This window comes from Melanerpes formicivorus, unplaced genomic scaffold (genome assembly GCF_026170545.1).
Source record: "Melanerpes formicivorus ecotype bairdi unplaced genomic scaffold, bMelFor1.0.p_v2 SCAF_97, whole genome shotgun sequence".
Taxonomy (NCBI): Eukaryota; Metazoa; Chordata; class Aves; order Piciformes; family Picidae; genus Melanerpes; species Melanerpes formicivorus.
This window is the reverse complement of record NW_027142449.1, coordinates 2031011-2044242: the sequence shown is the minus strand read 5'-3', so window position 1 is coordinate 2044242 and position 13232 is coordinate 2031011. Positions and strand designations below refer to the sequence as shown.

At 42.9% G+C, this 13232-nt stretch overlaps 1 protein-coding gene across 1 annotated transcript in view; it reads right to left on the bottom strand.

Moving 5' to 3' along the window:
• The window catches only part of RAB11FIP2 (RAB11 family interacting protein 2), a 46617-nt gene that overhangs the window by 25180 nt on the left and 8205 nt on the right, over nt 1-13232 (bottom strand). The window contains exons 2-3 of the mRNA XM_068166118.1: nt 6539-6981; nt 5377-5839 (exon numbers count right to left, since the gene is read on the bottom strand). Coding sequence (XP_068022219.1) covers nt 5377-5839; nt 6539-6981 — 906 coding nt within the window. The remainder of the gene's footprint in view (nt 1-5376; nt 5840-6538; nt 6982-13232) is intronic.

The following is a 13232-nucleotide window of genomic DNA, read 5'->3' as shown; positions in this document are numbered from 1 at the left end:
GAAAAAAAAGGTTCCTGTAAACTGCTGAGCCACTACTATTTTTTACTGTCTCAGCAATTGAAAGATGTATGCCTCTCCACTATTTCAATTAATAAATAAGAGTAATTAGTTGACAGAGCATGCATACAGCCAACTAGGACTTAATGATTGCTTGGGTGAAGGGCTACAGAGCAACTCTGATCTGCAACTCACCTAGGAAGCAGTCAGTGATGTCCTGCACATCAATTAGGATGGACTAAAGCCTCACCCAAGCCACTGAAAAGCCTCCCATTAACTTTAGAGACACGTGTGCACTGGTGCCAAGAACCTGACCTTCACACTCTGCACGTGAAGGAGTGGGGTGAGGTCATTTTCTTGGAGGGTGGGGGAAGAGAATTGCTGTGGAGCTTTTCTTCTTCCATTTTTCACAATTTCCAGCCTGGTGCCATGGACTAAACATCACAGTATCACAGTATCACGGTATCCCTAAGATTGGAAGAGACCTCGAGGATCATCGAGTCCAACCTGTCACCACAGACCTCATGACTAAACCATGGCACCAAGTGCCACGTCCAATCTCCTCTTGAATGCCTCCAGGGATGGTGACTCCACCACCTCCCTGGGAAGCACATTCCAATGATGAATGACTCTCTCAGTGAAGAACTTTCTCCTCACCTCGAGCCTAAACTTTCCCTGGCACAGCTTGAGACTGTGTCCTCTGGTTCTGGTGCTGCTTGCCTGGGAGAAGAGACCAACCCCTTCCTGGCTACAACCACCTTTCAGGTAGTTGTAGAGGGCAATGAGGTCACCCCTGAGCCTCCTCTTCTCCAAGCTAAACAATCCCAGCTCCCTCAGCCTCTCCTCATAGGGCTGTGCTCAAGGCCTCTCCCCAGCCTTGTTGCCCTTCTCTGGACACCTTCAAGTGTCTCGATGTGCTTCTTAAACTGAGGGGCTAGAACTGGACACAGGACTCAAGGTACGGCATAACCAGTGCAGAGTACAGGGGCACTATGACCTCCCTGCTCCTGCTGGCCACACTATTCCTAATGCAGGCCAGGATGCCATTGGCACTCTTGGCTACCTGGACACACTGCTGGCTCATGTTTAGGTGGCTGTCAATCAGCACCCCCAGGTCCCTCTCTGTTTGGCAGCTCTCCAGTCACTCTGACCCCAGCCTGTAGCTCTGCATGGGGTTGCCACGGCCAAAGTGCAGCACTCAGCGCTTGGACTTGTTGAATGCCATCCCATTGGACTCTGCCCATCTGTCCAGTCGGTCGAGGTCCCTCTGCAGAGCCTTTCTACCCTCTAACTGACCAACATCTGCTCCTAACTTGGTGTCATCTGCAAATTTGCTGATGACTGACTCAATCCCCTCATCCAGATCATCAATGAAGATGTTAAAGAGGATGGGGCCCAGCACTGAGCCCTGGGGGACGCCACTAGTGACTAGCCACCAGCTGGCTGTGGCACCATTCACCACCACTCTCTGGGCATACATCTTCCAGTCGAGTTTCATCAGACAGGAATGCAACTCTCAAGCCCCAGGACTGTTCCATCCATTTGAACAAGAGTTTAGCTAAGTGGGTTAAGTGGGAGATCCACCTGCAAAGCAGGCTCCTGATCTGCACTGGAATGTGCATTTTGCACACACACCTTAATAAAAAGACTAGAGAAGAGCAGATTTAGACTGGATGTTGAGAACAAGTTCTTTACCATGAGGGCAGTAGAATGCTGGAACAGGTTGTCCATGAAGTTAATTGAGGCCCCATCCCTGGAAATATTCAAGGTGAGGCTTGACAAGGCTCTGGGCAACCTGATCTAGTTGCAGATGTCCCTGCTGACTGCAGAGGAGGCTGGACTACATGACCTCTGCAGGTCCCTTCCAACCCAGAGCATTCTGTGATAGTGCCTGGTTTACTTGTGGAAATGGTATCCACCCAAAAGAATTTAGTAGCATGTTGAGTAAACAAAAAGCAACTCAAACTCTGAATTCTCTGTGTATGCTTTCTGCATACTGAATTTATTACTCAACCTCAATTACTTTGTGCCCACAGATTTACACAATTCTTTCTTCACAGTATTACTAGTTTGAAAAACAGAAAATGGATTCTATTCTACAAATCCTCTGGAGATAAAAGGTAAACTTAAACTGTATACTTATTAAATATGCACATTTTGTATTAGTTTCTACTTCAAAAGAAAATCACTGTCCATGAGACACACTTGAAAGAAAGTGAACTTATTCTAAGAGATTCTCACAGAACATCAGGCTGAAATGTACAAAAATTGACTGCTGCTGGAATTATTGCATGCTAGAAACATAGAACTGCTTCAGTTGGAAAAGCCCTTTAAGGTCATCATGTCTAACTGTTACCTATCTGCCAAGGCTGGTGCTAAACCATGTCCCTCAGCACCAGTCTCTTCCTCTTTTAAACACCTCCAGGGATGGTGATTCCACCACCTCCCAGGGGGGGTCTATTGCAGTGTTTGAGAGCCTTTTCAGTGAAAAACTTTGTTCTAATATCCAGCCTAAGCCTCCCCTCGTCCAACTTGAGGCCATTTTCGCTTCTCCTATCACTTGTTACTAGGTATTATTCCCTAACAGCTGTCTTACAGAGAAGGTCAAAATGTTTACTCTTTTCTGCATTTTGAAAACAACAGACTATGTGTTTGTCTTATCAAAAGTTTCTGTTTACATAAAAGTCAACAACTAGTAAAAGAGACTCACACAATGAAGAGGAACAAATGACTAGAGTCCTTCTGAATGGGCACTGTGATGAGCTTTTTAATTACAAAATAAAGGGAGGCAAAAAGTCTATCATGATTACTGCTAAAGATTTAGATGTATCAAGATCTGCTGCATTCAAGAACTTCAAAAAGATTTCACTACTTATAGCTGGCATCTTCCTGAATACATTTTTTTCATTTAAAAAAAATACAAATGCTATGTGATTTTAATTGTTATTTAAATTCCTTCTCTTTAAAGGAGCTTATTTAAATGGGAGTTTAACTTCTGACAAAGCAAGCTATATCCTAACCTTGCTCTAATCTAAAGAAATCCTTTATTGAATAAATAATATTCCAAGACACTGCCTGTAAACATGTTATTTAAGACACTGGGATCTGACTTGACTCAGGGAAGATTCTAAGAAGACAATTCATTGAAGCCTGTGAGAGCTTCTAGCAACCGAATCTTCTCCCTAGCAGTTCCATTTCAGTTCATTTACCTAATCCACATCATTAGTTTTGTTGAGAAAATTCTAAGTTTAAATCAGGAGTGCAAAGATTCTAACCTAAGAATAATAACCTAGGCCCAGGTTTTATACCCTTTGAAAAGATCTGAAAGCTCCCTGCCCTGCATTCCTTCTGCAGACAGCCAGTGCATTTCCTGAGGCTAATGTGGAGAGGTGCAAACACTGCAGCACCTGAGGCCACTGAAGTGTGACTTTGGCTAGTGTACACCCCCGAAAGCCAAAGGTACTTCTTACAACTCAAATGAGCATCACAGCATGGTTTAGTTGCACCTCTCCTATGAGGACAGACTGAAGGAGTTTGGGCTGTTCAGTCTGCAGAAGAGAAGGCTCCGAGGTGACCTCATTGTGGCCTTCCAGTATCTGAAGGGGGCCTACAGGAAGGCTGGGGAGGGACTTCTCAGGATCTCAGGTAGTGATAGGACTAGGGGGAAAGGAATGAAGCTGGAGGTGGGGAGATTCAGGCTGGATGTGCGAAGGAGGTTCTTCACCATGAGAGTGGTGAAACCTGGAATGAGTTGTCCAGGGAGGTGGTTGAGGCCCTGTCCCTGGAGGTGTTTAAGCCCAGGCTGGATGAGGCTCTGGCCAGCCTGATCTAGTGTGAGGTATCCCTGCCTATGGCAGGGGGTGTGGAACTAGATGATCCTTGTGGTCCCTTCCAACCCTGAATGATACTATGATACTATGTGGGTTGGATTGGTTGATGGGTTGAACACGATGATCTTGAAGGTCTCTTCCAACCTGGTCTATCCTATCCTATCCTATCCTATCCTATCCTATCCTATCCTATCCTATCCTATCCTATCCTATCCTACCCTACCCTATCCTATCAATCTGAGCTGGCATAGGAAAGACCAATCTGTTCTAAAATCTTAAAGAGCAAGACAACAATGCCTTTCATTTTTTACCATGTCATTAACTAAGAAATTAACAGGCAGGGGTAAAGCAAATTTGTTAGAGCCATGTTTTCTACTTTAAATAATGATTTATTTCACCACCTTGGAACTCCACTTTAATGTCAAATTAAATTCATACTGAATTTAAGTCATTTAATAGAAATGAATCATTACCTTGGGAAAAAAAAAAGAGAGGCTGTTCTTGGAGTGTTAATTTCTGGCATTTATATACAGGGAGGGAAAAAAAAAGGAGAATGTAAATGAATGCAATTTAGGAAATTATAGTTATCTGTTTGGAACAGTATGTGTGTGTGTGTATATTATCCTCTCTGGAAAAACAAAAGCCAGATGTAGGATACCTCTTTTTTATTTCTTCAAGGAAAAGAAGTTCAGTGAGGATAGCCAAAAATTATATATATATATATATATATATAAATGGATTATTTAAATCAAAGGTTCTTATCAGTCCCTGTAACTTAATTCACTCTGCTCAGCACTAAGTGCTGCCTCACGCAACAGCTTCAATACACAGGAGCTCAGCAAAGGTGCAGTGAGCTCAGCGAATTCAATGGTTAGAGAATTCATGGTAGGTGCCCAGGTGGATGCTGCCAGTTAGAAACAGAACAGTTTTCACAGAATCACAGAATTCCAGGGGCTGGAAGGGACCTTGAAAGCTCATCCAGTCCAACCCCCCTGACAGAGCAGGATCTCCTACACCAGATTACACAGGAATGCATCCAGGCAGGTTTTAATATCTCCAGAGAGGGAGCTATTCATCTCCAGTGATTCAACATATGAAATCTAAATCCACTTTCCCTCCAGATGATGACATCTACAGGATTTGTATCCATTAGTCACACTTTTTGCAACTTTTTTATTCATTCTGTTTCATCTGCCCTGTAAACCTGAGCCCCTCCCCTCAAAAACTTGCCTTAGGGCATGGTAATAATTAGCAAAAAATTCAATGAAAGCAGAAGACTCTCAGGAAGAGCCCATTCTGAAGCACAAAAAAAGGTCCTCCTGAAACCCAAATATCCAAGAACATCCACAGCACATATTAGTAATACAAATGTCACTCCCAAATGAAGCAGGGAAAGATCAAACTACACAAAGCTCGTAACTTTTACTTAGAAACAGATAAGCAACGATACAAACATACAGAAAGCACAAAGATTGTGTTCCCCAGTGCTTCACATTTTCATTTATATAACATGTTCAAGATAGCAGATGGAAATAGAGCAAAAGCCTACCTTGAAGATGGTAACGTGCTCGTAGGCTTGAAGTTTGTCAGAAACGGATTAGTCGACTCATAATCAAAACTCTCCTGATGAGTCTCACCCAGCGCACCAGGCGATTTCAAGTCAGTAGAGCTCTCTGATCCCCCATTGCTGAGTTTATCTGACCTCTTGCTATCTTTTTTGCCAGTCACTCTTTCAAAAAGACTAACTTTCTCTTTCTTCTCTTTCTTAGTTTCTTTTCTGATGTCGACAGGTTTGGAAAACAGACCTATGTTTGGATCCCATGTGGCTGGGCTCTCTTCAAAGGGATTCTTCTGTCTTGGCAGTGTAGCAAATTTCTGGGGTAACGAAGCACTCACGTTGGTAAATGGGTCATTTTGTGCTTCAAGTGCAGCTCCATCAACTGTGCTGTCAAGCTGGCTCATTTTAGAAGTATCAACACTTAATGTCCTTCTATGTGGAGATTTTAGACTCCCTGCAAACAATCTGTCGTTAGTATATCATCAATGAGACACTGCACCCATAGCTCATGGCATGCAGACAACCCGCTGCAGCTTAGCTCTGCAAGCTTTGCAGTTGAGTCCCCCCCTCAAAACACTGCTGAGGAACTAAGCTATTGAAACAAAAATTAACTGCTGTGGCCTTGACTTTGGGGTCCAGAACTGTTTATGGATAGATACTACAGCAAATTTTTGCTTCCTGTGTGAAAAGTTCCTAAAGATGCCAGGTGTGACTAGCGTGCCATCCCAGAAGCAGGCAGTAGTCTACTGCTGCACGATGAACAATGCAGAGCATTTTCAGCTCTCTGTATAAATCAAGTTTAGAACTTTGGTGACAGTTTTCAACTTTTTAAACTTTTGAGTTTTCACAAGATGATGTTTGGCCTAGAGTTCCCTTCAGAATGCATGGGTTCAATAGAACACTCTCTAAAATAAGGACACAAGAATAAAAATGTTAAATAGAAATGTTAAATCACCACACCACTCTAAGTTATTTCTTATGCTCAGAAAGGGCAATTAAGAGCTACCAGTGGGGAAAAAATTAAGTAGGCCAGCAGTAAATTCTTAACTTTTTGGCCCTGCAATTGCTTTATGAACTAAAGAAACAGGGTTGGTTTTTTTGAATGCTCTAATAGCAGTGAACTGCAATTATAATGGTCAGGAGTTTTACTTACCACCTTCATCAACCGAACCAAAAGATTCTAGCTGACGCCTGAAGAGATGAGAGTAGCCAACTGTGCTGGACTTCATTTTGTCTGAGGAGACATGAGATCCTGTTAAGTCTGACATTGAGTGAGCTGAGGAGAGCCTCTGAGGTCCCAAAAGGAAAGGTTTTTTTGGTTTTGATTTCATTTGTACTTCACCACTACAGATCTCTACGTTTGCATCAGGTATGTGAGTACTTGGGATGATTGCAGAGGATGTATCCAAAAACGTCCCATCCGGCTTGCGACCCTTCATTTTGTCTTTTAGCTTAGCAAAAGGAGATTTGGTTTTGTCCTTCATTGACAAGTCAAACATGCTTGCTGTCATATTGTTCCTCATGAACTGAATATTGACCTTTATTTCTCCTCTGTCTTTAGTTCTCTTCCCTTGTTTGGACTCTAGGTGAAACCACCTTGAAGGAGAAAAAGAGCAAGTTAAGTTGTGTTTCCTGGAGGTCAGTCATTAAAGTCTGGTTAGATGGTTACTAAAATCTGGCTGGTATCATTAAAAATTTGAAAACCAAATTCCATACCAACAATTAAAACATTCCTGCACTGAAATACTTTCTTTGTGTGCCTGTATTTGGGTTTGAAGAGAAAATACAATAATTATGCAGCATTCACCTGTTTGGGGAACTGAACATCAACTCTGTGGAAGCTTATTAAACTTCATCAAAGCTAACAGGCTCACATTTGTCTACAAGGCAGGATCTGTATCCAATGTTAATTGTAAATGCAAATATATTTCCTTTTGCTATTTAAGAGGGCACTTGGTATTTTTCAAGTGGCCTTTATTTAGCAGTGATGTGTATCACCCAGATGCATAATATGAGGCAAATACTTCATGTAGTAACCTTTTCTCCTTTGATTTTGCTCAGGTTTATACACTAGCATCTTTTCCCTCTGTCCATTCCTTCAAAGCATTAATATTTATCATAGTAGCATAGTATCAGTCAGGGTTGGAAGGGACCACAAGGATCAGCTAGTTCCAACCACCCTGCCATGGGCAGGGACACCCCACACTAGATCAGGATGGCCAGAGCCTCGTCCAGCCTGGGCTTAAACACCTCCAGGGATGGGGTTTTAAGCACCTCCAGGGATGGGGCCTCAACCACCTCCCTGGACAACCCATTCCAGGGCTTCACCACTCTCATGGGGAAGAACTTCCTCCTCACGTCCAGCCTGAATCTCCCCACCTCCAGCTTCATTCCATTCCCCCTAGTCCTATCACTACCTGATATCCTGAGAAGTCCCTCCCCAGCCTTCCTGTAGGCCCCCTTCAGATACTGGAAGGCCACAATTAGGTCACCTCTGCATTAGTGTTGATGAAGAAATAAACATCTGAGACCACTCAGCAGTCATTTCAGTTCTGCAACTGCAACCCCTGCTGATGTTGCTGGTGACTGCACAAGTGCCAGTGCTAGAGCAGCGAGCACATAGGTGCACCTAATAGCCATCCCTGTTGCAGGTCACCAGTAGGATTAACTTCAGAAATATTTCCACTTAGGAAACTTTGGAACCATAACATAAACACTCACTCCATGAAAAGATATCAAAGGTGTGAGCACCTGTTCCAAAAAGCCAAGTGTGCTTCTTTGCCAGGTCCACCAAAGGCTTTGTCATTATCTAAGTGTGGTATCGATTCCCTAATGTGATCCTCAGTCCCATGGGAGCATCTGCAGAATTATGCCTCTGTATTCCCTCCCCAGCTTCACTGTAATGAATGATCAACAGTCCTTTCTCCACACCAACAACAATAGCCTTCTGCTATTTCAGAATGACTCAAGGACACATTTCAGATCCTCCATCTCTAAAGAAGTGCTCAAACCCCACCGTCAGAAGTGCATGCCTCACATACCAGCCTTACAGTGCACTATCATGATGAAGTAACTTTTGAACTGGAGAGTAAGCAATTAAATTGCCTCTCAGCAGAGATGCAACATTGATTAGGCAGTTATACATAAATGATTCAATAGTGCCAAATATAGCAAACAAGGTCAGGAAAGGGAAAAAAATAACCCTCAATTCCCTTGCAGATTTCATACAAAGTTTTTGAAGGTGACAGCTGAAGTCAAATTTTCAGGCAGAGATACTATGTTTTGAGTTGAGAAGATAATTCTGTAAGTGACCTGACAAAGAAATAATAAAAGGATAAAGAGATTTATGCATGGGGTTTTGTTGTGGTTGTTTTTGTCATTGCTTTGTGATGTCCAAAAGGTTTCATGTCCCATACCAGATCAGAATAATTAAGAAGCATCACATCTTCTCTGTCCGGGCACTGAGCAACATGAATCCAGATCAGCAGATCCAGAATGAAACCATTAGGAAGAAAGGTTTTCTTCTGTTGTGAGGTAACTTCATTTATGTATTTTAAATGAAAAGCAAAACCTATGTTATGTGTCTGAAGAAGACGGATCGTCTTTCCTTCCAGTTAATAACATTTCACTTCTTGCTAACTGATTCCAGAAACACTTCAAGTCGTCTACAGAGTCAGTACAGAAAACACGCAGCAGAAGCAAGTGTAAATATTTTTGTGATACATAACACCACAGAAACTGGAAGACAAGATAGCCTACTTTCTTTACAATGCTTCTTTAGAAGAAATTCTCTTAAAAACAAACAACCAAACAAACAAACAAGCAACACAGAACCATAATGAGCAAACCCTTGCTCAGACAGATCTTGCCTGTGCAGAAAAACATTCCCAACCCAAAGCAGAAAACAAACCCCAAGCCAAAAAAAAAAACCACACCTTGAAAGCGAGAAAGTCCTCTCAGGATTCCTTAGATTGACACCAAACAGAAATATCGATATAAATAAGGCTTATGAGTGTTTTAAGAAGCTTAATAGGCAGAGAGGATCTCCATTTTTGACATTCAAATGTAATGGCTCAGACTATACTGCAAGAAAACATTCTCCTTCTCCCTCTTTCCCTCCTCTCCTACATTAATACTGCCTCTATGATAAGACTGCTGAATTTTCATATGCTTCTACTTAGGAATTACCAAAGCATTAAATTGATGTGTGAGACTCACTAACTTGGTTTAGAATATCAAGACACAATTTTTTAAGCTTTTGCTGTATGGAAGAAGCCTTTTCTTTTAAAACTTAACTAAATCACTGACATTCCTGGACAACCACTCTGTGTCACTCACTACCAGTACTCACCTGCAAATGGCATACCTCTGGGTACTATTCTGACACTCACCAGGTCTGAAGGAGAATTCCAACACACTGCCTTAGCAGCCTGTACATTTGTTTGCAAAACAGACCTTGAAGAACCTGTCACTAAAAATAAGTTCAGCTCAGAACACCAAGAAACTCTTCTTACCCTAGCAAGGTAACAGAATGGCACAAAGGAATGGACCTCATACGTGCTGGGACCAGGTTAAACACCGCTACTGATTCCAACAGAATTTAATCATAAACTTTTCACTCCAGGAAAATTCCTCTAGACTTTGGTGGAATTTCTATTTGAATAATAGAAATCAAATAGGATCAAATCACAGAATCAGCCAGGTTGGAAAAGACCTCAGAGACCATCAAGTCCAACATATTACCCAATACCTAGCACCTCCTGACAACTAAACCATGGCTTCAAGGGCCACATCCAAGCCTTTTTTGAACATCTCAGCAAGTTTGCAGATGACACCAAGTTAGGAGCAGATGTTAGTCAGTTAGAAGGCAGAAAGGCTCTGCAGAAGGACCTCGACTGACTGGACAGATGGGCAGAGTCCAATGGGATGACATTCAACAAGTCCAAGTGCCGAGTGCTGCACTTTGGCTACGGCAATCCCATGCAGAGCTACAGGCTGGGGTCGGAGTGGCTGGAGAACTCCCAAATAGAGAGGGACCTGGGGGTGCTGACTGACAGCTGCCTAAACATGAGCCAGCAGTGTGCCCAGATGGCCAAGAAGGCCAATGGCATCCTGGCCTGCATTAGGAATAGTGTGGCCAGCAGGAGCAGGGAAGTCATTGTGCCCCTGTACTCTGCATTGGTTAGGCCACACCTTGAGTACTGTGTCCAGTTCTGGGCCCCTCAGTTTAAGAAGGACATCGAAACACTTGAACGTGTCCAGAGAAGGGCAACAAGGCTGGGGAGAGGCCTTGAGCACAAGCCTTATGAGGAGAGGCTGAGGGAGCTGGGATTGTTTAACCTGGAGAAGAGGAGGCTCAGGGGTGACCTCATTGCCCTCTACAACTACCTGAAAGGTGGTTGTAGCCAGGAAGGGGTTGGTCTCTTCTCCCAGGCAGCCAGCACCAGAACAAGGGGACACAGTCTCAAGCTGTGCCAGGGGAGGTTTAGACTCGAGGTGAGGAGAAAGTTCTTCACTGAGCGAGTCATTAGTCATTGGGATGTGCTGCCCAGGGAGGTAGTGGAGTCACCATCCCTGGAGGTGTTCAAGAGGAGATTGGACGTGGTACTTGGTGCCATGGTCTAGTCATGAGGTCTGTGGTGACAGGTTGGACTCGATGATCCTTGAGGTCTCTTCCATCCTTAGTTATACTGTGATACTGTGATACCTCCAGGGATGGGGACTCCACCACCTCCCTTGGCAGCACATTCCAATGGCCAATTACTCTTTCTGGGAAGAAGCTTTGCATAAAAGACAGATATTTGATTTTATTATGCATTTCAAGGAGGTTTCTTTGTTACCTTGGAGAGTTTCTCTTGGTTCAGTTATAACGAAGGCTCCATATGCTTCAGCCCATAATAAGACAATATGAGAAGCAGACTCAAATCATGATTTTCTTCAAATTCAAAGGCAAATAATAATTTTATTTTTTTCTAAAAAAAACAGATGAGACCAAATGCAGGCAGTGTGGAGCTGCACATGCATGAGCAACTGAGTCTGTAAATGTTTCTTATTAGAATCTGCTCCTACAACACGTGGGCGTGAGCAACAAATCGCAAAACCAGCACTGTGCGTAATAGAAAAAAGAACTGGAAAATGAAGTCCACCGTTTTCAGATAGCAACATTTGGGCCCTAAAAATGCTGAATTCCACTTATACCACTGCCAATTAAAAAAAAAACAAAAACAAAACCCAACCAAAGTAATGCATTAGAAAAGCCAGTAAAACTTGCTATTTTGGTTTTGTTTATGGCACTCTCTTTTTTTCTTTGCCACAATAAATGCTCCATTTGTCAGGCTGCCACGAACTTATTTCTACAGAAAGCCTGGACAAAGCAGGAAAATGGCCAATAACATAGAGGAGCAAAACAGGGTGGCTTTTATGAGAGCAGATGCCCTTTTATTTAATACCCAAATATTACATCCAGTCTTGCAGACAGTCTTTATTTAAACAGACCTTGTACAGAGCCAGGCAAGTTCTCCCGACTTCAAAAGAAGCCTCATTGCCTTCTGAATTGCATTCATACCTCTTGCTTTCGCCTTCAAATGTCCTGTAGGACAGCCTCCTCCACATAGCCTCTGGTTTTGACTTTTCCCCTATGGTTTCCATCAGAGAAACCTTTGCTTGGCTTTTTTTTCTTTGGTTCCCCTCCTCATCTGTTTCTGAGCGTGCTAATGGGCTTCACCTGTCTTGCACAGGTTTCAGATCATTTTTGTTTTGTAAGTATTCTATAAATTGCTACTCTGTAGGCTGACAATTTTGGTGTTTTGAAGAGAAGATCAACATTCAAAGCTGAACAGGAAAAATCCTGCTGACCAGTCAGCCCTGAAAATTCAGCCCCCTATCTTCAGAGGCGCAGCTTTGTTCTAACCATGCCAAAATGACTCAGTTTTGGCCATAGCTCCAATTAGGGGTGGGGGAAAAAAAGCAAACTCCTTTGTTTTTAAGAAAGGCAATAACCATCTTCTGCACACTATTAAAGTGAATTGTGTAGTATTAGCAGTACTGAATCCTTTAGCTTAGAAAACAGACAGCAAGAGTGAAAGAACTGAAATAAGTTATGATACATGAGCAAGTAAAAAAATGCTGTCTAGCCCATTCAAATAGTTGTGATCTACAAACATATTCTCAACATAATTTCTTCACCTGTTCTCTTCCTCCCCTTTCACTGATTTCATTCCCCCCCCCCCCCCCCCCCCAAACCTCGTCTTTCAACTCACTTTTGCTTATCTATACCATTCTCCTTGCACCCTTCATCATGCACTCAGCAAGTATTTGGAAGCCAGTACCTTGTTTCTCTTCTGGCAACAGCTGATGTTGCTGTGCCTTACCCTCCAAATCTGCCATGAAATTTGACAGTTCCAGGTCTTAGTTCTTTGAAAAAGCAGCACTCAAACTGTTGTGCTCATCATGTGACAGTGAGCAGGACAGGCTGACAGTATGGCTAAGAAAAATAATACCACTAAACAGTAGCAGCAGGGGTATGAAGAAACACTACTGCATTTTAATTGTATTTTAATTATATACTTAAAACTTAAACAGCCTCCAAAACCACTGGGATACTTGCCTACCAATTACAACAGCACATTCAACCAGACAGATGATCTTCTGACTCTACCTATAACCAGTGGTGAAGATTGAAAGGACTAAAGGAATTTCCCCACTTAGTATCATAGTATCAATCAGGGTTGGAAGGGACCACAAGGATCATCTAGTTCCAACCCCCCTGCCATGGGCAGGGACACCCCACACTAGATCAGGCTGGACAGAGCCTCGTCCAGCCTGCTCTTAAACACCTCCAGGGACAG